This window comes from Eupeodes corollae, chromosome 1 (genome assembly GCF_945859685.1).
Source record: "Eupeodes corollae chromosome 1, idEupCoro1.1, whole genome shotgun sequence".
In the NCBI taxonomy this organism is placed as follows: Eukaryota; Metazoa; Arthropoda; class Insecta; order Diptera; family Syrphidae; genus Eupeodes; species Eupeodes corollae.
In genome coordinates, this window is record NC_079147.1 from 193,470,628 (window position 1) to 193,494,168 (window position 23,541).

General features: G+C 34.9%; 2 protein-coding genes across 3 annotated transcripts in view; both read right to left on the reverse strand.

The window, feature by feature from the left end:
* The window catches only part of LOC129942272 (serine-rich adhesin for platelets), a 123,910-nt gene that overhangs the window by 46,715 nt on the left and 53,654 nt on the right, over nt 1-23,541 (reverse strand). For both annotated transcript variants that reach the window (XM_056051134.1, XM_056051135.1), the window contains exon 2: nt 12,000-12,415. In XM_056051134.1, the coding sequence (XP_055907109.1) occupies nt 12,000-12,155 (156 nt within the window). In that variant the 5' untranslated portion in view covers nt 12,156-12,415. The remainder of the gene's footprint in view (nt 1-11,999; nt 12,416-23,541) is intronic.
* On the reverse strand, nt 15,549-15,958 carry LOC129947860 (40S ribosomal protein S18-like). The gene is made up of 2 exons (XM_056058599.1): nt 15,725-15,958; nt 15,549-15,665 (listed from the first exon to the last, which is right to left on the reverse strand). Exons 1-2 carry the CDS (start codon nt 15,956-15,958, stop codon nt 15,549-15,551), a joined length of 351 nt encoding a protein of 116 aa, XP_055914574.1.

Consider the following 23,541-nt stretch of genomic DNA (forward strand, 5'->3'; position numbering starts at 1 on the left):
CACATCAGCCATCAGCCAGAAACAGCAGCAGCAGCCGCCAAGCCGACTGACGCAGCAGCCAGAAACCCAAAACTGAAATCATTGCAGGGTGTGTCAGTTATAATTCAAAGCACATCAAAACACACACAAAAAAAAGAAGCTTTATCTCATACCTCAAGGTCCTTTAGTGGTTTTTTGGGTATCAGATCTTTTTTTAACGAGAACTTGAAGTACGCATGGGTTATAAAATTGAAGGTGTCTCTGACATGCTTTTGATTTATGAAATAAGTTCTGTATCTTATACTTCTTTATGAATGACAGAATAAAAAAAGTTCTTAATGATGTTGCTGTGTTGGCTGTCAGAATCTTTTTCTTTTTTGTTGTTCTTATTAAGTGAAGTGTGTGATGCTTGACAATCTGATGAACTCACATCTCACAATGATTGAATATTTATGAGAACTTCACCAAATTAGGATGTATGTGCTCATTCAAAAAAAAATAGAAAGACATTATGTTTATTGTGGGAATTAATGACAATAAGAATAAATATTCATCCATGAGCCATCTAAAGCTTGTCAAAATACAAAAAAATTAGTTAGATCAATAAAAAGATAAACCTAGTTTTATTCTAATTTTTCTCTTGTACAGAATGATCGTGATAACATATTTTTTTGTGAAATTTATTTTCTATGAGATTTTATGACCTTTAAAAATGTCCACTAAAAAATAACATTAATTGAATTAGATTTAAAAGTTATAAAATCTTTTGTTTGTTCTTTTAGCGGCGACAAAGAATACGCCCGCACGCTTCTTAACACAATTTATATATATAACTTCCTTGTAAAGTCATGTTGAGATAAAGAACCTACATATTAATGTGAGCTTTTATTACAATAGTATAGTTGTCAAGATATAAAAATTAAATGTTTTTCTATTTGAAATAATTTATTAGAACAAAACGTGGGAAGGTTGTGAAATTAGCTTTTGGTCAAAAGAGAGTTTTTTTGATTTTCACATCAAAATGAAATCGATGAGACCGAGAAGAAAACAATATTTTCCTTTTGTAACATAACAGTTATGGGGATAAATAAGATGTCTTCAAGCTGAATGAAATTTCAACCAGATTTAAAACATAGTTCCTAAGAAGAAGCCACGGAATTCATGGTCACTATTTGCACTTAACTCCAAGACCTACCTTTATAAGTTCAGAAAATCAAGAAATGAAGTGATAAATTGAAAAGATTGCATTATAACGATCTCGGAAAATAATTTATACCGTGACGTGATAAACGTTAAACTATACGTTCAATAAATTCAGAGAAAAAACTTCTCTCTTTTCTCACTTGAAGCCAATTCACAAATTATTGTCTACTTTTTTTCGTTTTCTCTTTCTCAATATTACCGAGTTTTGTCAGGAAATCATTACTATTTCTTTCAAATGCTGCTATACAAACTCCCACAAACTATTCCATGGATTGAAGCTTATGAACTCCACACCCAATCATATAGACACGCTAAGAAATTCGATTACTTTTAAAGTGTCTCCCCACATCAATCGATTGTCAAAAAGAGCTGCCACTCCACTTTAAAAATGGTTAATATATTCCCTTCATTCAATTCCTCTCCATCAAACGTTAACAACAACAATGAAGAAAAACAATTTTAAACTAGGCCCATCAACTTAAACCGCAACAAAAATAAAACAAAAGAAATAAACTGACGGAGGCGACGACGACGACAATAAAAACTCTGCAGAAAATAACGATTTATTGAACAATCGTTTATGTCATAATAATGACCATCAATCGATCCTGCCTTTTTGATGATGATAATAATCATTATCATTATAATTATGATAATCATCATTACATTAGATGGAGTTTATTGGATTTGATGTGCGTTACTATTTGAGTATTGCAATATTAGCACAGGAGAAAAAAGAACTAGTTATAACAGTTTCCCTATAATGTATATAAAACAAAATATAGAATTGGCAATGGATGTAAATAAATCGATCTTATTTGCCAACCTTTTACTGAATGGAAGCCAAGATTACTTGGTAATAATAAACACTTACTATATTTCAATTTTGTTAAGTTAAAACTTGCATCAAATCAAACAAAATGTTATTTTTTATAGGAAATGGAAAATAAAACAAAAGAGCTGAGCAGCGAACTTTTTTATTTTTAAACATGGATTTCGTACACAGAAGGAATTCAAAATAGAAAATCAATGCGGGATAGCAAAGAAAACATTTTTTGAGTTAAATAAGGTACTAAAGGAAAATTTAAGTAATTTGTGTGAATCCATTTCATACAAAACAATGCAGCAATATTAAATTAAATATAATTTTTACAGTCAACTATTGACTTTTTTGTTTCAAATAATGCTTTTCATTTTTCACAACCAGTTACCATGAATGATTTATGTTCAAATCACTTGCCAGTATACACTTGCCTTGGAAAATTATGTAAGCCAAAGTTATGTTGTCCCTGCCAGTTATAATTTTTCTGCTGCGGATTGGAAACGCTATCCTTCATATTTGTCTCAAAACAGTTTATCTATTGATTCCATTACTTCACCTGAACAGGTTGATGGTCTCATAGATTCTTTTATGAAAGTTACAATGTAACCATTTTGAGAAAGCCATTTTCAAAAATAAAAATGGAATAACCTTTCATCTAGTTTTGGAAAGGAATCCAAAACTTTTTGGAAGGTGACAAACATTATTAAAAAAAAAGGGTAACCAGTCTCTTCGAGTCAATGGCCGTGTTTTTTTTAGTCAATCTGAAAAGGTAGCAGCTCTGGCTGACTGTTTTTGGCAAAAGCTTTTACTTTCATTTCATCTCAGTGACATTGTGACTGAAAATATTGTTCAAGATTAACTTATTGAGCTCATTTTCTTACCAAATAACGTAAATAGTGACTTTTTTACAAATAGTCCTGTAAAGGAGTTAATTAAACAATTAAAAACCAAAAAAACATTTAGTCTTGATGATTACCATGCAATGATTACATCACAATGGTTTTCAATTGTTGTATGATTCTTTGGTATATCCCGAATGAGTTAAGATAAATAAATAATAAAATAAAGATAAATATTGTAAAGATGAAAGTCCACAATTAAGCTTAAAATTTTTAGATTTAGATTGTCGAGCATTGGAATAAAACTTATTCTTCACATGTTGCCAAAGAAAAAAGTTAAAAAAATGTTAAAACACAAGCGACAAGCATAACTACATCAATGAATTGGCGCAAGAAGCAGAAGATGCTGCAAACAGGTGCGAAAGTAGGACCGTTTACAGAACAACCAAAAAGCTGAACGGTACACACAGCTCAAAGCAACACCTGGGGAAAAAAGTAGACGGTAATGTGATAAGTTCGGTGGATGAGCAAGTAAAAAGGTGGAAAGAACAATTTTCCTCGGTTTTAAACCGAGTGTTTGAAAACAACGTGCTGCCGATACCTTCGGAAGCGCCTGAAGAAACTAATCACCGAATCCGCACCGCACCTCTCAGTAAAGATTAGATCGTTGCCGCAATTAAAGCACTTAAAAACAACAAAGTGGTAGGACTTGATGGAATTCCCGCAGAGCTTTTACAAGCAGCGCCAACCGGCAATCGAAAGCTTCCCCCATGAGTAGAAGAAGGGTATTATCGTAAAGCTCCTAAAAAAACTACATCTCACAAAGTGCGAAAACTGGACTGGACTGGACTACCAGCCGTTGCCAAAAAGTCATACTGGAACGCATCAGAGAACACCTTGAGGCCACACTCGATGCCGAACAAGCATGATTCTGCGCTGGATCCTCCTGTATTGACCATATCAACACCCTGTGGATTATTATTGAACAGTGCTTTGAATATTGATCTCCACTACACCTGCTGTTCATCGACTTCGGGAAGGCCTTTGATAGCGTTAACAGAGAGTATATCTGGTTAGCTTTGCGGAGGAGAGGCATCCCAGAAAAACTAATTAATATTATTAAAGCATCATATGATGGATCCAAGTGTCACTTTCTGCACGATGGTAGGTTGTAAGATGATTTTATCCGTAGAGGAGTCAGACAGGGCTGTATTCTGTCGCCAATATTGTTTTTGTTGGTGATTAGCGATTTACTCGTACTGAGCTCAGCTCTGTCAGGTAGCAGAGGAATCCAATGAACTTTGACATCCTATTTAAAGCATTTGAATTATGCGAACGATGTGTGCTTACTCTCCCATAGGATCATGGATCTCCATCAAATGACAACAAGTGTGGAAAGAGAAGCTGAAGTTGTGGGGCTGAAAATTAATTCCGGCAAAACAAAAATGATCAGCCTCGGAACCCGACTATTCTCTCAAATAAATATATTCCGTGGAAAATCTGGAGAGCTTTCAATACCTTGGAAGCATTGTTCGAGGGCGGAACCGAACAAAACGTCATCTGCCGCATGGGCAAAGCAAAAGCGGCGTTCGGTATCCTGTAAAAAATTTGTATGAATAACTCTATCAGCTTAAGAACAAAGCTACGACTGTTTCGCACAAATGTCGAATCTTCTTCTTTATGGATGCAGCACTTGGAAGGTTACTTCAGCCATAAAAAGAAAGCTGCAAAACTTCCTAAATAGATGTCTTCGTAACATCCTAAGGATTTCCTGGCCCCAAACCCGTTAAGGGGTCTCCAACGGACTTAACAGGTCTGAGGACTTAAGTAAGTAAGTAAATCACAAGATCTCGGTCAACAATTGTGATCTTTACTACTCTCTGCAAAACTTGATTCAATTTTGATTGATTGATTCAATGTCAATTTTAGGTGCACTATTTTTGTTATGCTTTTCAAGATGAACTTATGTTGTTTACTAATATTCCAAAGTTCTTTATTTTAAAATAAATAAATTTAGTTGCTGACATTTAAGCATAAAAGGTTTAAAGTACTTTTAAGTATCGTTTGAGTTGAACATTTTAAAAAGAATTTCCTGTGAAAAATGCCATGAAATGTCTTAAAGAAAAATCTGTCCAGTGAACCTGAAAAAGCTGCTCTGTAATTTTTCCCCCGGCCAAAAAAGTAAGTAATTAACTAGCTCTACTTTATGACAGACTTAAAAATAAAATTTACATTTTGAAATAAATCCTAAAACTTTATTATATCTCCATAAAAAAAGTTCTCATCAACAGAGCGATCTAGTCTTCTCTTAACCATCATAAGTTAATCCTTACTAGTTTGTACTATTTCAAGAACTTTGAAGAATGGAATGAAAATTAGCAAAAATAATATCATTTAATTAAATTCACTTTGAAAAAGTGATTTTTTTTTAATGCTGAAGACCACCCTCTCAGCCATTTCAAGTCCACTTTATGACATCTTAAGTGATTTTCACACGTCATAATTTCAGCTTTGTAAGTTCTTCATTTTCGTATTACCAACAACAACAGAAACTATATCAGAACAAAAAATATAAGTTCTAAAGTAAACATAAACCAACACCATTCCAGTCGCCCATAATGCAGAGCAGAACTCAGAACCGTAGAGGGTTATAGAACCGCAACCAACAAGTCATGTCTCTCTATCTCCCTCATAGCATTCTGTAAGATATATAATTACAAATTTACCAAGCAAACATTAAAGAAAAAAGAAAAAAACTTAAGTAAAATGTGTTAAATGACCGACTGCCAGGCGCGACTTTATAAGTTTCACATCGCAGACACGTTCGTTGTCTTTTTTCGCGTATCTAGTCTGTATCTGAGAGCGCGAAATAAAAAAAAATTGAACAAACAATTAAAACCGCATGAAGATCATTTTCTTTAAATAAATAAAAACAAAAAAGAGCAAGAAATAAACTGAATAAAGCTTTACACTATTCCGAGCTCACAAGGCCATCAACCTGTGTGTGCTGTGGATGGAAAAGATGATGGTGATGCGGACGTTGGAACTGCCACTGCTGTTGCCATCATCATCGCCGGCACAGGCGTCGCCGCCGGCCGGTGCGGCGGTGGTATGAATGACAGCATCATAAACAGACACTCACCTAGTGAGAATAGATCGAGACATATGGTGACCAGGCTACACGAAAACATATTTAACAAAACAACAAAATTAAGCCAAGACAAGGGAAAAACGGTGTCCCAGATAAACCAAGAAACTTTTTTGAAATACATCATGAAATACATTTTGTAATTTTCTGCAGATTCCACTTAAAATCTCGTACAAACTATCAGGAATATGGTCACTTTAATTAAGTTAGAAAATAGTTCAACATTCGCTGGTAACACTTGCTTATTATAAGTTAAGATAAAGATAGCTTAGGGTATCTCTATATATAATATCCTACGCGACTTGTTCCTCATAATAAAATGATGAACTGAATTCTACCATGTCGCCCGTTTAGTAATTATAATCATCGTGAAAAAAAGACGACGATACATTTATAATTAAATTTAATCACGAGTGCAGCTAAGCATGCACCACACGCTGCGGCTTTGTTCATCAAGCAAAAAGGGTTTGTTTGTTTCATTGTTTTGATTTTTTTTTGCGTTGCGTTGCAATCTTTCGCAGTTAGTTTTTCGTTTTTACTGTGTGGTTTTTGTTGTTGAACTTCTTTTTCTGATGATGACGATGGTGTCGCTTTTTGTATGGGGGTTGCGTGTGGAATTAATGCGTGATCTTAGCTCATACCATGTCTTCATCAAAGAGTGGTAGTCAACATTGTCGTCGGTGTCTCTATCCCTTCATATTATGTGCACATATTTTTCAAAACATGAGTGTAATTGGTGTTGATTTCAATTGTTTTTGTTTTTGAAGAATATCGCACTGAGAAATATGTATCAAGCTGTTTTTATTTTTATTTTATTATATTTTTGAGCAATTAAATTGTGGAGCTAACTCTTAAGTAACACACCCTCCTCGCTCTTTAATTTGGTGTTATGAGATAGGTTTTACAAAGTGTTGATCTTGAATTATATGAAGAATCATTAAGTCAATTAAACGACATTTTTTGAAGTCTATCTGAGTGTACACTTTAATAAAAGCTAACTTAGTTGTTTTATTTTCCACAGAATATAATAGGTGTAACTTCGTCAAACAAACGTGTTGAGCATATTGCACTTTTACGAAGCTGATTGATCTCTATATAACAGAAAAAAAACAAAATAACTAAAATGTAAATATTTGACAGGCAATATTGATTGTGCTTAGAATTTATTGACTTTTTACTTCCTCTCTCATTGAAACTATTATGACATCAATCAATTGAAATATAATCCGACAAAACAATTTTAGAATTTTTAATGTACACATTCATTGAGAATAATAGAATATAATGTATGTATGTACGTATGAAGTTTCTTGTAGGCGTTCATTTTGAAAGACACATTTTAAAAAGTTTGAAGCTCAACTCTTTTGTTTTGTTCTTCATTTGATACTTTTATTTATTTAGATGTTGGATTTAAGTCTGACCCCATTTAAAAATTTGAGTATTCAAAATTATTAGATATCTAACTAAAGTACCCCTTATACCCCTCTTGACCTATAAAAGTCATGTAAAGGGTGGTTAAACTTTAAGTGCCTATGTTGAAACGTCAAGTTTTTTTTCTGCAATTTGTTTGACTGTTCTTATCTTCACACTAACTCAATTTAAACAATGTTAAGATACACAGACGAGCAACGAGATAAAATTGTTCAGGAATGTTATAAAAATGGGCTTCAAATCAAACTGGATATCGTGCACTTCATGATTTTTGCGGTGGAAAAATTTGAGGAAACCGGGTCCGTAAGAAATGCGAAAACACCAGAGCATTCTCGTACAGTTCGTACTGCAGAAAATATTGCTGTTGATTGTGGCTGAGGAGCCGTCCACCTCAACTTCGAGCGTCACGGTCGTTAATGGTCGGAATGGTACACAGAAATGAACAGGAAATTATCAATTTTTTTTAGGTAATTATCAATTATCTTTAGGTAATCTTTCGACAATCAAAAGAAACAATAAGGAATCAAATGGACATTGTTTATTGTTAAACTGATGAATCACTGCTTTTTTAGGTTCCTGTCCGATACTTTAGAGCTTGTTCTTCCACCTTATTATGCATAAGCACACTGAACAGCTCAAGTGAGTTAATAACCACTACTGGGAACGAAGTGCTCTGGTCTGAGTCCATGACGGTGTTTGTTGACGAATTTATTTGCAAAACAACACCGTTTTCTGGTGCTAGAATTTCTATTTTACAGAGAGATTGATCGTCTTGTATGTTGTTTTATAAATCAGGGTAAGTGCTTAAAAGAAGTTTAAATTTCTGTGTACTAAATACGAAAACACTCGTACTCTGATCATAAATATATCCAGTTCAATATAAATGTGGATGAAAACCCTAGTCCATTGACTTTTGGAAATTATCGAAAAACTATCTGGGCTTCATACAGGAACTTATTACAAAGTTTATTAAAACCTGGACTTTCTATTTCTACCTCTAACGCTAACAAACATGACAACAAAGTAAATGACCTCATCTCAGCTATGAACAGATTGCTTGTCCAGAGTGTCGCTTGTCCTGAGTGTCGCTCAGGAAAGAATGCAGGAAACTCTTCAACCGGGCCAAAGCCAAAAGACTAGCCTCTCACTGGGATTCTTTCAAAGAATCCATAAGAATTTACAGAAGGCACTAATTAAATCTAAGCGATCTTACCAGCGATCCCTCTGTGGCACGATAGAAGAAACTTCTGAAGCCTCTAGGTTACGGGAAATTCTTTCAATTAATCCAAGTTGCATGAAAAATGCAAACGGCTCCTGTACAAATTCAAGTAATGAATCGCTCACTTTCTTGGTTGTTCTCTTCTCTTACCGAAACTTGCAACAGTTACTTTCAAGTCCCAATACAACATATCCACAAGGTCTGATCATAAGGGACAAGCTACAATGGGCTCTCAATAGCTTCAAACCATTTAAATATGCAAGACCAGTTGGAATAATACCAGCCGAGCTACAAAACACTTCTGACTTCGTCCTATGCGGACGATGTTGCTATAGCAGTTTCAGGAAAGCATCTTAACACCTTAAAAGAACTCTTACAAAATGCCTTAGACAGACTAATTTTTTGGGCTTATCGGTGTTGACTGGGTGTTAACCCACATAAAACCAATTTAGTCTTATTTTCGAGGAGATACAAAACTCCTTGTGAACCCTATTAAAATTCACAGACGAGGCTAAATACCTGGGTCTTGTTTTAGAAAAAAACACTAAATGAGAAATGCAACGTAAAGGATAGAGTCAAAAAAGCTACTGTAGCTCTCTTTTCTTGCAAAAAAGCTACTATTACAATAATGGGGCTTACAACCCAGAAGCACGCATTGGCTATACACATCGGTACCGATTTTAATGTGCGGTGTGGCAGTGTGGTGGATTGCTTTAGAGAAAGCTATAAACTAGGATAAATTAAATAAAGTCCAATGTTCAGCTTGCCTATGTATAAGCGGATCGCTTTGCTGGACACCTTACTCTACCTAACACCTCTTGACATATTTAGCAATCAAATAGCTGCAAGCTCTGCTATTCGCCTCAAAGCTTCGTCGCAGTGGACTAACTACTATTCAGAATCAATACCAAAGCACACAAACTACACCATCCCCCCAACTGATATTCGACAGGAATATCCAGATTTCTATACTTCCTAGATCTTTCTGGGGGATAGAGCATTCCTAGAAGACGAATGAATTCATTTTTATACAGATGGTTAAAAAAAAGGGTTTGGGGGAGGTGTGTACTCTGAACGACTGAAACTAAGTCTCTCATTCCGCCTTCCCAATCATTGTAGCGTGTTCCAGGCGAAAATTTTGGCGATAAAAGAAGTCTTGTCCTGGCTTAAAGAAAACGTGATATCAACATTTGATATCCGTATTTTCTCAGATTGCCAGACCGCTATCAAATCTCTGGACTCTCTCTCTACAAGTTCTATAACAGTCCATAACTGTCGATCATCTCTAATGGAGATGGCACAACAGTTTAATAATCACCTTTGCTGGGTGCCGAGCCATAGAAAAATAGAAACTGTAAGGCAGAGAACTCGCCAGGAACTGTGCAGTGCAGTCCATCCTACCACGTTTGGCACGTACTGGCATACCAATCGCTACTTGTAAACTGTTGCTAATGCAAGACGCTGTGAGGAGGGCAGGCACCAGGTGGAAAAACATCACCACGTGTCAAGTCACCAACACTGGCCAACACTGGATTTAAAACGTTCAAGGTAATTGCTCTCTCTAAGCAGATCGCGTATAAGCTCGATAATAGCTGTCATAACCCGACACTGTCTGAAAGGAAAGCACGTTACGCGCCTATAGGCGTATTCTAAAATGACTTTTGTAGAAGCTGTATGGACGAGGAAGAGGAAGAGGCAGTTCTTCACCTTCTCTGTACATGCCCTGCTCTGGCTCAAAAACGCAAAAATTACCTAGGAGAATTCTTCTTTAACGATCTAAATCATATCAGCTAAATCAGCCTCTCAGTTTCTTAAGGGACTCAAACTGGTTTTATCGAGCTTAGAAGGAAGCCTAAACTGGAATAAGTGTGTCCGTTTTCATCATGGATAGCCCCTTTAACCTAACCTAACCTGTACTAAATTACAAAAATCTTGCGTTAATTAATATGACATAGCATCGATTTTAAAACTTTCTGCCCAATGATAGGCAACGATGATATGTACAAAAGTTGACAGCACCTAATAATATGCTACTGAAAAGAAGAATATGTTAAATATCTAATTATAAGAGTTACCTGCGATTGTACTTATATGAGCTATGAATGGGATATTTTAATGCCATAAAAAGTAGCTTAAAATACTCTCCAGACATGTAACTACTTCCAAACAAAAAATCATCGAATAATATTGCTCCGTTGACGCGTTAAAGACGAACAAATAAACAAACAAACAAACTGAATTTCGCATTTATAATATCAGTATAGGTTTGACATTATATTTTATATCCTTAGACTTTTTAAGATCCAAAGGCCTTCTCCAACTAAGGAAATATTGACATCCATAAGCTTAGTATAGTCAAAATACCAATGTTGACCTTCTTTACAAACTTAAAACAAGTCTCTAAAAGAATTAAGAATTATTACGTTTCATATAACTTTCAACTAACTTATTTCTTAGTTAAATGTTATAGTGATTAATACCGTCCCTTGACATTTATCTTCCACATTAGTCATCAAAAAACCACATATTCCATCTAAGGCAGTCCTAGTTGCGGTTTCTTCTAATTGAACTTTAGTTAGTAAGTAAAACAGTTAAGCCCCAATTATTTATACTTGCCATATATGAACGGAACTCGAAATCAATCCCACAAGCAATTATAAAACTATTTCCACCAATAAATGACAACCGCAATAAACTATTCTAAATTTCAAGGATATACCTAACCTAAAGTCTACTTTTTTTCATCACTATAGATACATATATTATTTTTTGAACATTTCAAAATGTCACCAATTAAAACAAAAATTAACAAAAAAGAAAACATCAAGGAACAATTTATACACAAAACGACTAGAATTCAATAAAGTCTGCTAGCGTGTTAGCAGCAGCCCAGTAGCTATTCCAAAGGTACCTCTAGAATCTGTAACAACAGAACAGCTCTTTTCAAACAACCGAGCAAATAAAATATAACCTTCACAATATTTCATCTTCCTTCGGTCATTTATCATGTTTAGCGTTTACTCCAAATAAACTACAACCTTTTACTATGAATCTATAGCAGGCTTTGTGGTGTAGAAGGCAACACAAAAAGACTTGACAAACTATAAAATAAGACCAAAATCAACAACCCTATAACTGCTGCTACTGCCACTGCTTTTGCTACCAATATTCTCGGTCTTGTTGTAAAATTAACAATAAACCATAAATTATTAAATCACAATGTTTCAAGTCTCTCTCTATCTTGTAGACTTCTTATAACAACCCCCAGTCTCCAACTAGGTATAGAAATATCTAGCTAGATTCATTCTGTCTGATATAGGAAAATATTTTGTAGTTTTATTTATTTCCACTTCTTACCTTGCCATAACTATTAAGTGATCCATTTATCCATCGATCAGCTTCCAAACGACCAGTTAGAAGGGCTCCCGTATTTGGATCGAGACGTTGCCATTCTCTTACTTCTCGTTGAAATGGTGTACCATTATTATTACTCCCTGGTATTGCAACTTCCATTATTCTGTTGTTGTTGTTTTTCTGTTTGTCTCTATTTTAAGTTTGAGTTTTCTTGAGTTTTTCTTTTTTGTTCCTTAGTTTCAAATTGAGTGTGTCTTCTATTTTTGTTGACTTCTTTTATTTTGCAAGTTGAGTGTTTTTTAAAAATAACAATAATCTCTTCGCAAGATGGTACATAACTTAAGCTTCTTTATTTTGATCGAAGACTGCGAAGAAAATGAAGAATCTTGAGATAACTTTTATAACTTGAAGCAGACGCACTGAAAGAAGAACAAGAAAAGAAGATAAAAGAAAATTAATTAAATCGGAAAATTGATGAATTATTGATGATGATATAATGAATTGATTATTGGGTTCTTTGCACGGGTCTCATGGAGAAGCGATTCATGTTGTCTTTTAGCGAAGAAGAAGCTTCTTAAGACAACGCAACGTCGTCGGTCGGCATATATCGGCATAAGAGTCCCGCACTAGAACACCGGTAATTATTCTTCGGATGGCATCTCTAAGACTGGTAATTAATCTTGGTAGACGGTATCTTTGCTCTATGTCTATATAGAGTCCGTGCAAATCCAAGTCCAAGTCAAAGACAAGAGAGATATATGTAGAGATGCCTTAAGCAAGTTTTAAGAAAGTCTATACCTAATAGTATAAAGAAGGCCATAATTACACATCAGAGTTATACCAGATATCTACATCAAGTAAGTATAAGGAGGTGGGTGAAGAAGCGAAGACTGGACAGAAATAAGAAGAGATGGGGTAGTAGGCTCAACCTGTGTGGTGTGGTACCTATGCATGTATCTAGGAAATATGGTGCTGTGCTCGGATGGTGCTCTCATTTATTTTTCAAACTTCTTTTTTATTTATTTTTGTGGTTAAGTTGGTTTTCTATTACAATCTTTGTGACTTGTTTTTGTGTTGTTATTGTTATTTGTCTATATAATTTTTGTAGGCCGTCATGCGTGAGCTTGATCTTCTATACTTGGGGCTAACTATCGTGCTTCGTCGTCGCTCGTTGTTGTCTCTTGTCCTGATATGTGGAATGCGGAAAACATTATATTTTCAATGTGCGTTAAGGTGATTGGTTTTTGCTGTATTTTTTCCTTCTAGAGAACATTCACACGACATACTTCATGAATGTTGTGTTTATTTAATCCAGTTTTTTAAATTTTGTTGCACTTCAAGTATCACAAGCATTTCTTCTATAATGCACCTTTTTAAGGTTATCTGAAATCAATGAGCTTGATTGATTATTATTATTAGTTCTTTCCTTTTTTTCTTCTTGAACTTTTTTCGGATTCATATTTCGATAAGGTGTCAGTAATTTACATTCGATCAAGCGTGAACATTTATTTTATCATGTTTTTTTTTTACAAACATACGAGTATATGATATTTGAGAGACGCTTTTTTTGTGTTTATTTGACTTTGATTAATGTTGAACGACGTTTTGTTTTCAATTAAAGAATGCGGAACGAAATGAGAGTGTGATTATAATGTTTGTTTTATTATTATTTACCTACTCAATTTATATATAAGTTAAGTAGGTCAGAGGTGTCACAAATGATGACGGTTATTGTTTTTATTTTGTCTGTAATTTGATTGTTCTTGTTATCACTTTTTTTGTTAATCAATGGTTTCAGTAGCTGACTTATATAGACATCTGACCTAGTTTTTTGATTTAAATATAAAAAGACAGTAGGCGTTTTTTTCATGTCCAATGTATTTTCGAAGTTTGGCGAATTTTGATTTATTGATAAGTTCTTTTTTGTCTATATTGTTGATTGTCAGCAGTAAAGAAAATTGTTGTATTTTAGCTTTAAGCTGTTTTTTTAAGGAAAGAACTGAAATTTAACCCAAGTTACCTCTATAATTACTAAATAGAAAAAATTAGAATTTTCGAGTTTTAACTTCAGGTCTTTTGTTTTATTAACAAACGTCGTTTGTTGACTTCGCAGAAAAAGCAATTTCGAGAAGTAAAATGAACGGACTCTTAGGTTGTGTTCCTTTTTGTAAATTTTAAGGTTTGACAAAGTATGAACAACATTAGTTTCTTAAAGATAATTCTGAAGACAGGTTAGCAATTGGGCAACGAGCAGTAGACTTTGTGTTAATCAAAAAAAAAATTGAACTGATGCTTTTTATGACCAAAATTAAAATACCAGGCTTGCTCTACTCGAACTAAACGGCTAAATCCTGTCCCTATCTTGCAATGCAAAAATATCAAATAGTCAAGGGGGCTTCTTCTGCGCAATAGATGCCTTACATGCTTTTCTGCAACTCCTACCAATAGACCTACACATTAAATATTTAGTATCGTACAGCGCGCTAATACTTAAAGAAGACTAATGATTCCAAAGGATGTTTTTGTGAAAGACACCGACTACAGTACGTCTGTCTTGAACCACAGTTAGAGTTCTAAAGTCATCTTGCCTACATAAGAAGATTGGAATGATGGCGTGGCTATGAAAGACTTCAATACCACTATCTTTGCTAATGGAGTGTGGAGTTGGGTAGAAATCTTCTCCAATTCTTTAAATGTCTCTAAGTATTTTACCTGATTTTCTCAGTGCATTTTAAGTTGAACTACTAGCACTTTCTCTGTCAATGCCCTGCCTTGGTTAATTCTAATATGTGTAGATTTTAAGATTTTCAATCGATTGTAGAACTTTTAGCACTGTCTATGTCTTTGACGAGGTTTCAAAAAAAGTCTAATCCAGGAAACTTTTTTTTCAAAATGCTTTAATGAATGTTAACAATTTATGTATTTAAAAAAACACACACATTTTTATTCCAATCAAAATAATAACCAAAATAAATAAAGAACTTCAATTAAATTTCATGGTTAGTTTGTTGTCCGTTGTAAAAACAATCTAAAGGAAAATAGTCAATAGGTCGAGTCCCATATTAGACTCCCAATAAGACATATACCAGTTGACCACACTCTGCATTTTTTAACATCACTTTTAACTTCGTCTTAAATTTTCATTTCATTTCTCAATTTATGATTCTGTCTTTTGGTGTAAAAATATTGTCGGTATCAACTTCAAACTGCGAAAAGCTATAAAGCCCAGGACAATCTGATTTTTCCATATTATTATTCTCGAGAAATGCGAAGAGAGTTCGAAAAAGACTCCAATGAAATAGATGATGACAAACATTGAAAACAGGCCCTGAGTGTGTTGAACAAGATTTTCAAGTTCCGTATCGGTTTGGGGATATTTTTCATTGATAGAGCTAAAAAAATATATCTCATCTGAAAAGTTCTGAATTTTAAAATAGAAATCCTCTTTTTTTATTTTCAAAAAAAAGGTTTTACTTTCTAAAAAAAAAGAATACACATTCTCTGTGCGTCTACTTAACAACTAATGATACTTAAAGCCATTTCACATCATGTTTACATTTTCTTGGACACACCAACAGTGCGTCCACGACGACCAGTTGTCTTTGTGTGTTGACCACGGAGACACCAGGTAAGACGCATAACACGATGGTCAAGGATCTTCTTCAAACGCTATAATTCATCACGCAGTATCGAGTCCAATGACGAGGAAGTGCATTGCTGGTGCTTGCCATCGAGAACATCCTTTTGTCTGTTGAGGAACTAGTTGGAGATTTTGTAGTGCCTTGGGTTTGATGAGCTCTTCCTCTGAGCAGATCAACGTCGGCCTTCTTGAGTACAATATTGGCGTAACGACGACCAACACCCTTGAGCGTCATGGCGATGGTCACCTTACGATTACCATCAATGTTAGTATTCATGATACGAAGGATGTGCTGAAACTTCTCAGGAATAACGAGAGACATTTTGCCTTCTAAGTTCACCGAATTCTAGTGAAAAACTTCCTCTTACCAAATCTTCCTCTTACTTGAAAGCACTGTGAAAAGTCATGTCTCACCCGTGAGCACAGATGTGTCTAAAATCGAGGACAAATGAAGTTCTTTGGCCATTTCGTACAAGATCTTCAAGTGTTGAGTATAAATTGTATTATGGAGGACTTGTAATTGAAAAATCTTCTAAATAAACACTAGCGTAGAAAATTTGTAGTTTCTGTCAGTACTTCTGGGCTATTTGTGAAGTCATCTTTTGGGTCTTTTAATTGGATTTTCAGAGTAACTGAAGTTCACAAAACTGCTCTAGGAATCTTCTAAACTGTGTTTTGTCGACATGGAAGTAGTTTGGCTTCAATTATTGACTTTTCTTCATATGTACATACATACATACATATATATCGAGGAGTAAACTTTATTAAATTCTTCAATGTTTTTCCAGGGCGCTATTAAAGTTTGCGCTTTGTCTTTTTCACTGTTACTTCGTTAAAAGACTCATTTAAGTCTTGACTTTTTTGTTTGTTAATTTCATCCATTTTGACATATTTTCTATTTTAATAGTTAATTTATTTATTTATTTATTTTATTTAGCTTAATACAAGCTACATAATTTTTAGTTGTGAAATGTTCAAAATTGACAGTTGATAAAATAGAGAGCTACTATTCAATATGAAATGCCTAGGTATATAGTTGATGAAAGACACAATGGACCTTTAATTAAAATCTAATGACCAGCAAAATGGCGTAAAAGGTCAATAATGTCTTCTGCAATAAGTATATACAAGCAACTTGTAGCTTTATGACTTTTGAATAAATCTTTGATTAGGAAATTACCAAATACAGACAAAAAATGTTAAATCATATTTTAAGCAGTATTCGACGATTGTATGTTTCTCTGTTAGTTGTTGTCATCGCTGTACGTGCTGACATTTTCAATTCCATTTGAATCTCTAGTCAAATATTTTTGTCACCCTTTAAAGCCAGCCAAAAGATCAAACCGTGACAATTGCTTAATGACACTCTAATCACGGGCTGAATACAAACCTACCTACATTACCACTTCTGTTTTTCATCTCAATTAAACAACCAATTTTCATCACGAATATATGTAAGACCGACCAAACGACCGCCTCAATTGGTCATTGCAATTGCTTTGACTTTAAACAAAAAAAAAGAAACAAATACCAAAATACCAATCTCCCAATCAGTCTATAAGTATTCAAAAAAAGTTTTAAAACAAAAAAACAAACATAATCCACGTGATTCAAAATCGCCATCAAACTAGCCGGCTGCCACCACCAAACTCGCTTATTGCACCGGCCCGGCCGGCCGGGAGCAGTCAGTGGCATCGGCAGCGCATATTGGCGGCACGGCAGCAAAATCCCCATCATCATCATCATTGCAATCTAACCAATTATCTCGATGGGTGCATATCGGTCTAGGCTAGGTTAGGCACAATAATAATAATAACAACAACAAAAATGCATCCCGGCAGCCTTAAAAACAAATAAGAAAACTTAAAGTTAATACAGAAAAAAATAAATCAGGCAGAGGAGAACGGAATCTTTTGTATATGAGTCTTTGAGTGTCTATGGATTCTTTGAAGCCTTTCCAGAGCTCTATAATAGTTTTCTTTTTTGTAGATTTTTATCGAAAATAATAAAATTTTATGAAACTAAAAAATGTTTAAGTACACTGAGCGCATGTGCTTATTGCTTATAGGAAAAATTATCTCTTTTCGATTCTTTAGCCGACCGCTGGCGCTGCTGCTGGATGATAAAGTAAGCGCTCTGCGGCGGCATGTGCTCGGTGACCATCAGACTGACGTAGTGGCGGCGGCTGCCGGCGGCCGTCTAAATGGCTATGGTTTGTGTGTGTTATTGTTTCATAGTTTTTGATGCGATGCATGCGATTAGCTTCGACCGACGATGGCGTGGACGTGCGCTTCTGTTAAGCCATTGTATTGCTAAGCGACTCATGCCAATGATGGTAAGAAAAACCACTACTTCACCACCACGAGAAGAGCGCACATAGGTAGTAGAAAAAAGATATGATGATTATAAATTACCAGGTAGCCACCATTGTTGTTCAATCATTTAATTTAAATTCTTATATCTCTTTATATTTTTTATATTGCATCTGATTGCATATCGCTAAGCTATCTGTAAGTAAGGTACCCTGTACTTGCTTTAGACACATCGCAGCGCAGTTAGAGTAGGAGATATTTTCAGAAGTTGTTGTTGCATCTTTTTGAGATTAGACTGGATATAAAAGTGCAGTACATGAACCTTCAATACACATTTATTTGTGATCATAATCATTTTTCGTTATTAGCCTCTTTTTGTTTGTGTTTGATATTTTTATTTTCTTTTGTTGATAATGATTTGATTATATTTGAAGGGGAAAATCATTAAATACTGATCACGCAAATTGTTGCGCTCACAATCACAATCTTCTGATCTTGACCTCTAAACAAAAACAAAATAGGAAACTTGTATATGCGTACTCGTGCACTTAAGTTAGTATTTACGAGTAAAGTGAATTAAGATTTAATTTAAAAGTATTTTGTTGTGCAAAAAAGCAAACACGCAGATTTTAAATTAAAAGTACATTTATATCAATTCATATATAATTGATTATAATATTCTTCGCAAAAATAGTTATTTTGGTTTTAAAGAAACTTAGAGAAGTTTTGTAGAATTCAAGAACAAACAAAAGAGCTGTAATGCAAACTTGTTTTTATTCGCATTCGGATGCAGGCTTAATTGCTTGATTTAGGCAACAATTTGTTTTGAATAACACTAAATAATAATTTTATTAAAATTAACACTGCGAGTCGTACGAAAAAGTTCACATGCCTGTTCTCAGCTGTTGGATTGTATTCGAAACATTTGGGCACAATTTGGTCAAGAATATGTTTGCATTTATATGAACTTAAATTTTGTTTAAGCTTGTCTAGAAGTGGTAGCTTTCATATTAGTTTATTTGAATATATAAATAGTAGCGGAAAATATCTCCACAGACCTACATAATGTTAGTTTCATGAAATCTGATTCAAATTGACAACTTAATTCAGTTTCTATCATTTAACGCTATGAGTACAGCAGTAGTTGAATCAAAGTCTGCTCTATCGAATATAGATAAATACTATTCGCCATTTGAATTTTTTCTTGACTTGAACAATGATAAACTTTAAAATAATAATTCGAAAAACTGATCATAATGTTGTTATTTTCGAAAAGCTAATTTTCAGCAGCTTTCTGAACTGCTGGTGGTATTGAGAATACAGTAGTTTTAAATGTTGTTTTATACTTTTACTAAATATTAGAAACCTCTATAAAAGGATTCCTCTCCTCATAAAATACATAAATATTTCAGCCTTTATCATCCATGGTATACGAAAAGCTTAAAATGCTTCAAAACAAGACAAACAAGGCTTGGACATATCTCGTAAAAAGCATACCCTTGAAAATCGTAAAGTATATATGTTACCCTCTTTGAAGAGTTCAAATCTCTCTCCAATTATTGACATGCTGAATATGTTATAAATATGGAAAGTTTTTGACCCCAAAAGCTTTTGGAATTTCTTTACTACAAAACTGAAATCTTATGGCCGTCCAGTAAAATTTACTTATGATAATGATAACTTAGCTAGAAGTCTAAAAAAATTTTACCGCCAACAACTTTCAGTTATCTTCAATTGACACTCTCAAGAAAATAGATGATAATTTTTTTTAAACTTGCAAACACTGTCTTAGAATGCATCAAGAAATCCAAAATTTAATACGAATGCTTTAAGTGATCCCTACATAAGTCGTAGCTATATCAACACCCTTAACTATAGAGCTTCGTCATTAAATGTAAGTGTTGACTCAGATATTGATGTTGTTGGGTAAAATTAAAAGTGTTTTTATGGAGGCTGGTTCCAAGACTGTACCTAGGCGTATGAGAGTTAGTGACTCTTGGATATCCCAAGACACCTGGGAAAAAATTGAGCTTAGTAAATCGTTGAAGCTGCAAATAAACGCCGAGACAGACGCTAAACGAAAGGCTGAATTTCGAAACGAATATTAGATTGCACACAAGATGGTCTATCGTTGTGTGAGACGTGACAGGAGGGTGAGGATAGATGGACTTGCTGATAATGCTGAAAACGCTGCAAGAAGAGGAGATATCACAGCATTGTACCAAACAGCCAAAGAAGTTGTCGGGAAAAAAAGCAACAACAATCGTCCTGTTATGGATGTGGATGGGACACTATAGGTATCAATAATTGAAGATAAACTTTGCAGGTGGAAGGATCACTTTTGTGCCCTTTTAAATGAGGACCCCGTTGAACAGAGTGCTGAAGTGCCCCAACTTAACGAGATGCGCAAATCCTGCAGGGGTATTGACATTGAACCCCCTTCAGTAGCGAAAATTGAAACAGCGATTATTCTCCTCAAAAACAACAAAACAGCAGGGTTTGACGGAGTACCAGCGGAATTCCTGAAAGCTGATCCCTCCACAGCAGCTAGTATCTTGCATCCGCTTATACAAACTGTATGGGAAAACGAAACCTATCCCAGGGAATGGAAGGACAGAGTGATTGTTAAGGTGCCAAAAAAAGGTGATCTCAAGAACTGCAACAATTAGTGTGGTATTATCATTTTGTCCGTTTTTGTCCCAAAGCTAATGCCAACTTTAATCCTCGAACGGATAAAGGCTAGAATTGAGACTACATTCAAGAGGAATCAGGCTGGCTTCCACAACGGTCGGTCGTGCGTTGACCATATCAACACCTTACGTATTGTTCTTAAGCAGTCTGCAGAAACACCGCTAAACCTCATGCTTGTAGATTTTGAGAAGGCCTTTGACCGAGTTAACCGAGAATGTATATGGAAATCACTTCTTGCGAGAGGAATTCGGTCAATAATTGTTGCCCTTATAAAGGAGTTCTACAACAATGCAAGGTGTTTCGTGTTGCATAATGTTTTATCGTACAACTGAAGGGCAAGGTATTCAATGGAGAACGTTTGAAAGGTTAAGCCATTTACACTATGCCGACGATATATGTCTCATGGCAAATAACATCAGTGGGCTGAACGAGATGTGTCAAACTTTACGGATGAAAGGATAATCATGCGGTCTTAAAATAAATAGCAAAAAGACAAAAATAATGCTAACAGGCCCCCCAACACAACGAATTATTCTGCCTGTTGAAGAGGTCGAACAATTTAATTACCTCGAAAGTATCAGCAAATGGTGGTACGGATCTGGAAGTAAAAATCAAAACAAATAAAGCTCGCGTTGCGTTCTCTGTCCCAAATTTGGAAATCCAGTCAAGTCTCCTTACGCTCTAAACTGAGATTTTTGGAATCCAATGTAAAATCCGTGCTATTATATGCTTGTGAAACATGTAAAAGCCTCGGCCACTATCTAGAGAAAATCGCAGACTTCACATCCTTCATTGGTCACACGCTGAGGAAACCAAACGATGATATTGCGAAGCAGTCCTTTGAATGGAATCCTCAGGGGTCACGGCGGTTTGGAAGACCAAGAACAACATGGAAATCAACAGTGCTATCAGAAGCTAACTCCCAAATCGTGAAAGGATGGAGAAGTTTTGTTGACGCCCTATGCCCCGTACGGGGTTAGAGGACCTGATGATGATCATGATGTCACAGAAAAGGGATTCAAACAATTAAGAAATAGCAGACAATTTCGCTTAAGGATGATTATTCGATGCTAAATTGGAACCTTTTATGGTTCTATGCAACTTGGCACTTAAAGAAAAATCCCCCTCAAGAACTCATCACAGGACTTTACTCAACTCAGAAACCTCAAACTCAAAAAACGTAATTTTGATTTGTTAAAAATATATAAACAGCTGATTGTATTTTGTTGATTACTAAAGATACTCTGTGTGCAGTATGCCTTAATTCATAACTTTACATAATCTCTTTCTCCATCGTAATCACTCAATCTTGTCTGACTTTCAATAAAATTGTAAGTCGTTCATTTCTATAGCTTATTTTCCAAGACAAAAAATGTTAAAGTATTACTTCAAAACCAATATATGTATATACATACATATAACAAACAAATAATAAATCTCTTAATGATCTGCATGAATTCCGCTTATAACCACCATCCTCCGACCAACACCAATTTTATTATTATTGCAGATTTTCATTGTCTACCAAAAATAAAGTCATCCATCAAAATACTTGGCAAATAAATCAAAAATTTTATAGCTAATTGTTCATAGACTGCATATTATAATAGCGACGTTAATCAATCAATTCGACCATCAAGACTGAACTTCTGAATAAACATATACGTAGTGAGTCAGAGGCTTAAGAGTGTTATTTTCCAACAGTCTTAATCCCATATATAAAAGCTAATTACATTTTCTGTGTAAGTAAAGTATAGACCCCCGACTATCTTCACAAAAGATAAATGACTATACACAAAAATTCCTTAGATGATGAAAATATACAAAACAAAACCCTCAAGACTGCCAAACTAGGTTAATCTGTCCAAAATGACCATAGAGTCACACAAAGAGTCACAGTAAAATGCACTCTCCAAAAGTGGCCTAAATTGCTTCTTATGGAGGATAAACATGTAACAAAATAACACAAACAAAATTGAAAGAAAGCAAAATAGTTTATAGCTTAACAACAAAAGTCTCTATTTTTTAAAACGGTCCATTAGGCATGATCTATGTATGTATAGAGTCAGCCAGTCAGGCAGCTTATGGATAAATTTAGAGCTACCATCAAAGCCATCCAACCAAATAAAAGCCAAAACGTTTTTTAGATGTCGGAAATTAGTGGCCTAATGGCAGTTAGTTACTCATGTGTGCTCATGGCAAACGACAACACCCAACACTTCACTTTACAAAGCAAAGTACGTTCAGCTGGATACAGGCTCTCTAGCTCTATAGGTACTCCAACTTCTTCTGAAGCTTGAACTTATAGACATGAGTTATAGAGCATGCGCTAAATTCAAAGAAAGTTTTTTTGCTTTTTATTTTGTTTTTAGATCATAAAGATCCAAGAGGTCCCATTAGACGCGATTTAACGGTTTCACTAGATGGCAGTAATTCTTCTACTGTGTTCCAGAGACGGAGAAGCATTTCATCTTTTCCTACGATCACAAATTGTCGGTGTGTTTTCCTTTTTGTTAAGTTTGAAATAAGGCGCAATGGAACTTATTTTTTATGAGGGTGTTCAAGACCCGTTTTGGGTAATCGTGATGTTTTCACTTTATTCATTGTGGCGTTGGGTACGACGGCTATGATTTCAAATTAGTGGGTATATAGGTAGGTACCTACTCGTATATGGAGTGGGTGGTAAAAGGTTTAATTTTTGTCTTCAATTTTTGTGGTTGTTGTTGTTGCAGGCGATATTACTACTTTTAATTTGATCTTAACTCAAGACCTAAAGAAGAAGGAGAAGAGAAAAAAAACCTATTGAAAGGAAGTGTTGAGGTGTGGGATTTAAGTGGGTGGTAAGAGTTTACAAATTGATATCGTCGTTGCTGTAGGGTATTATCTAGGTTATATGCCAAGA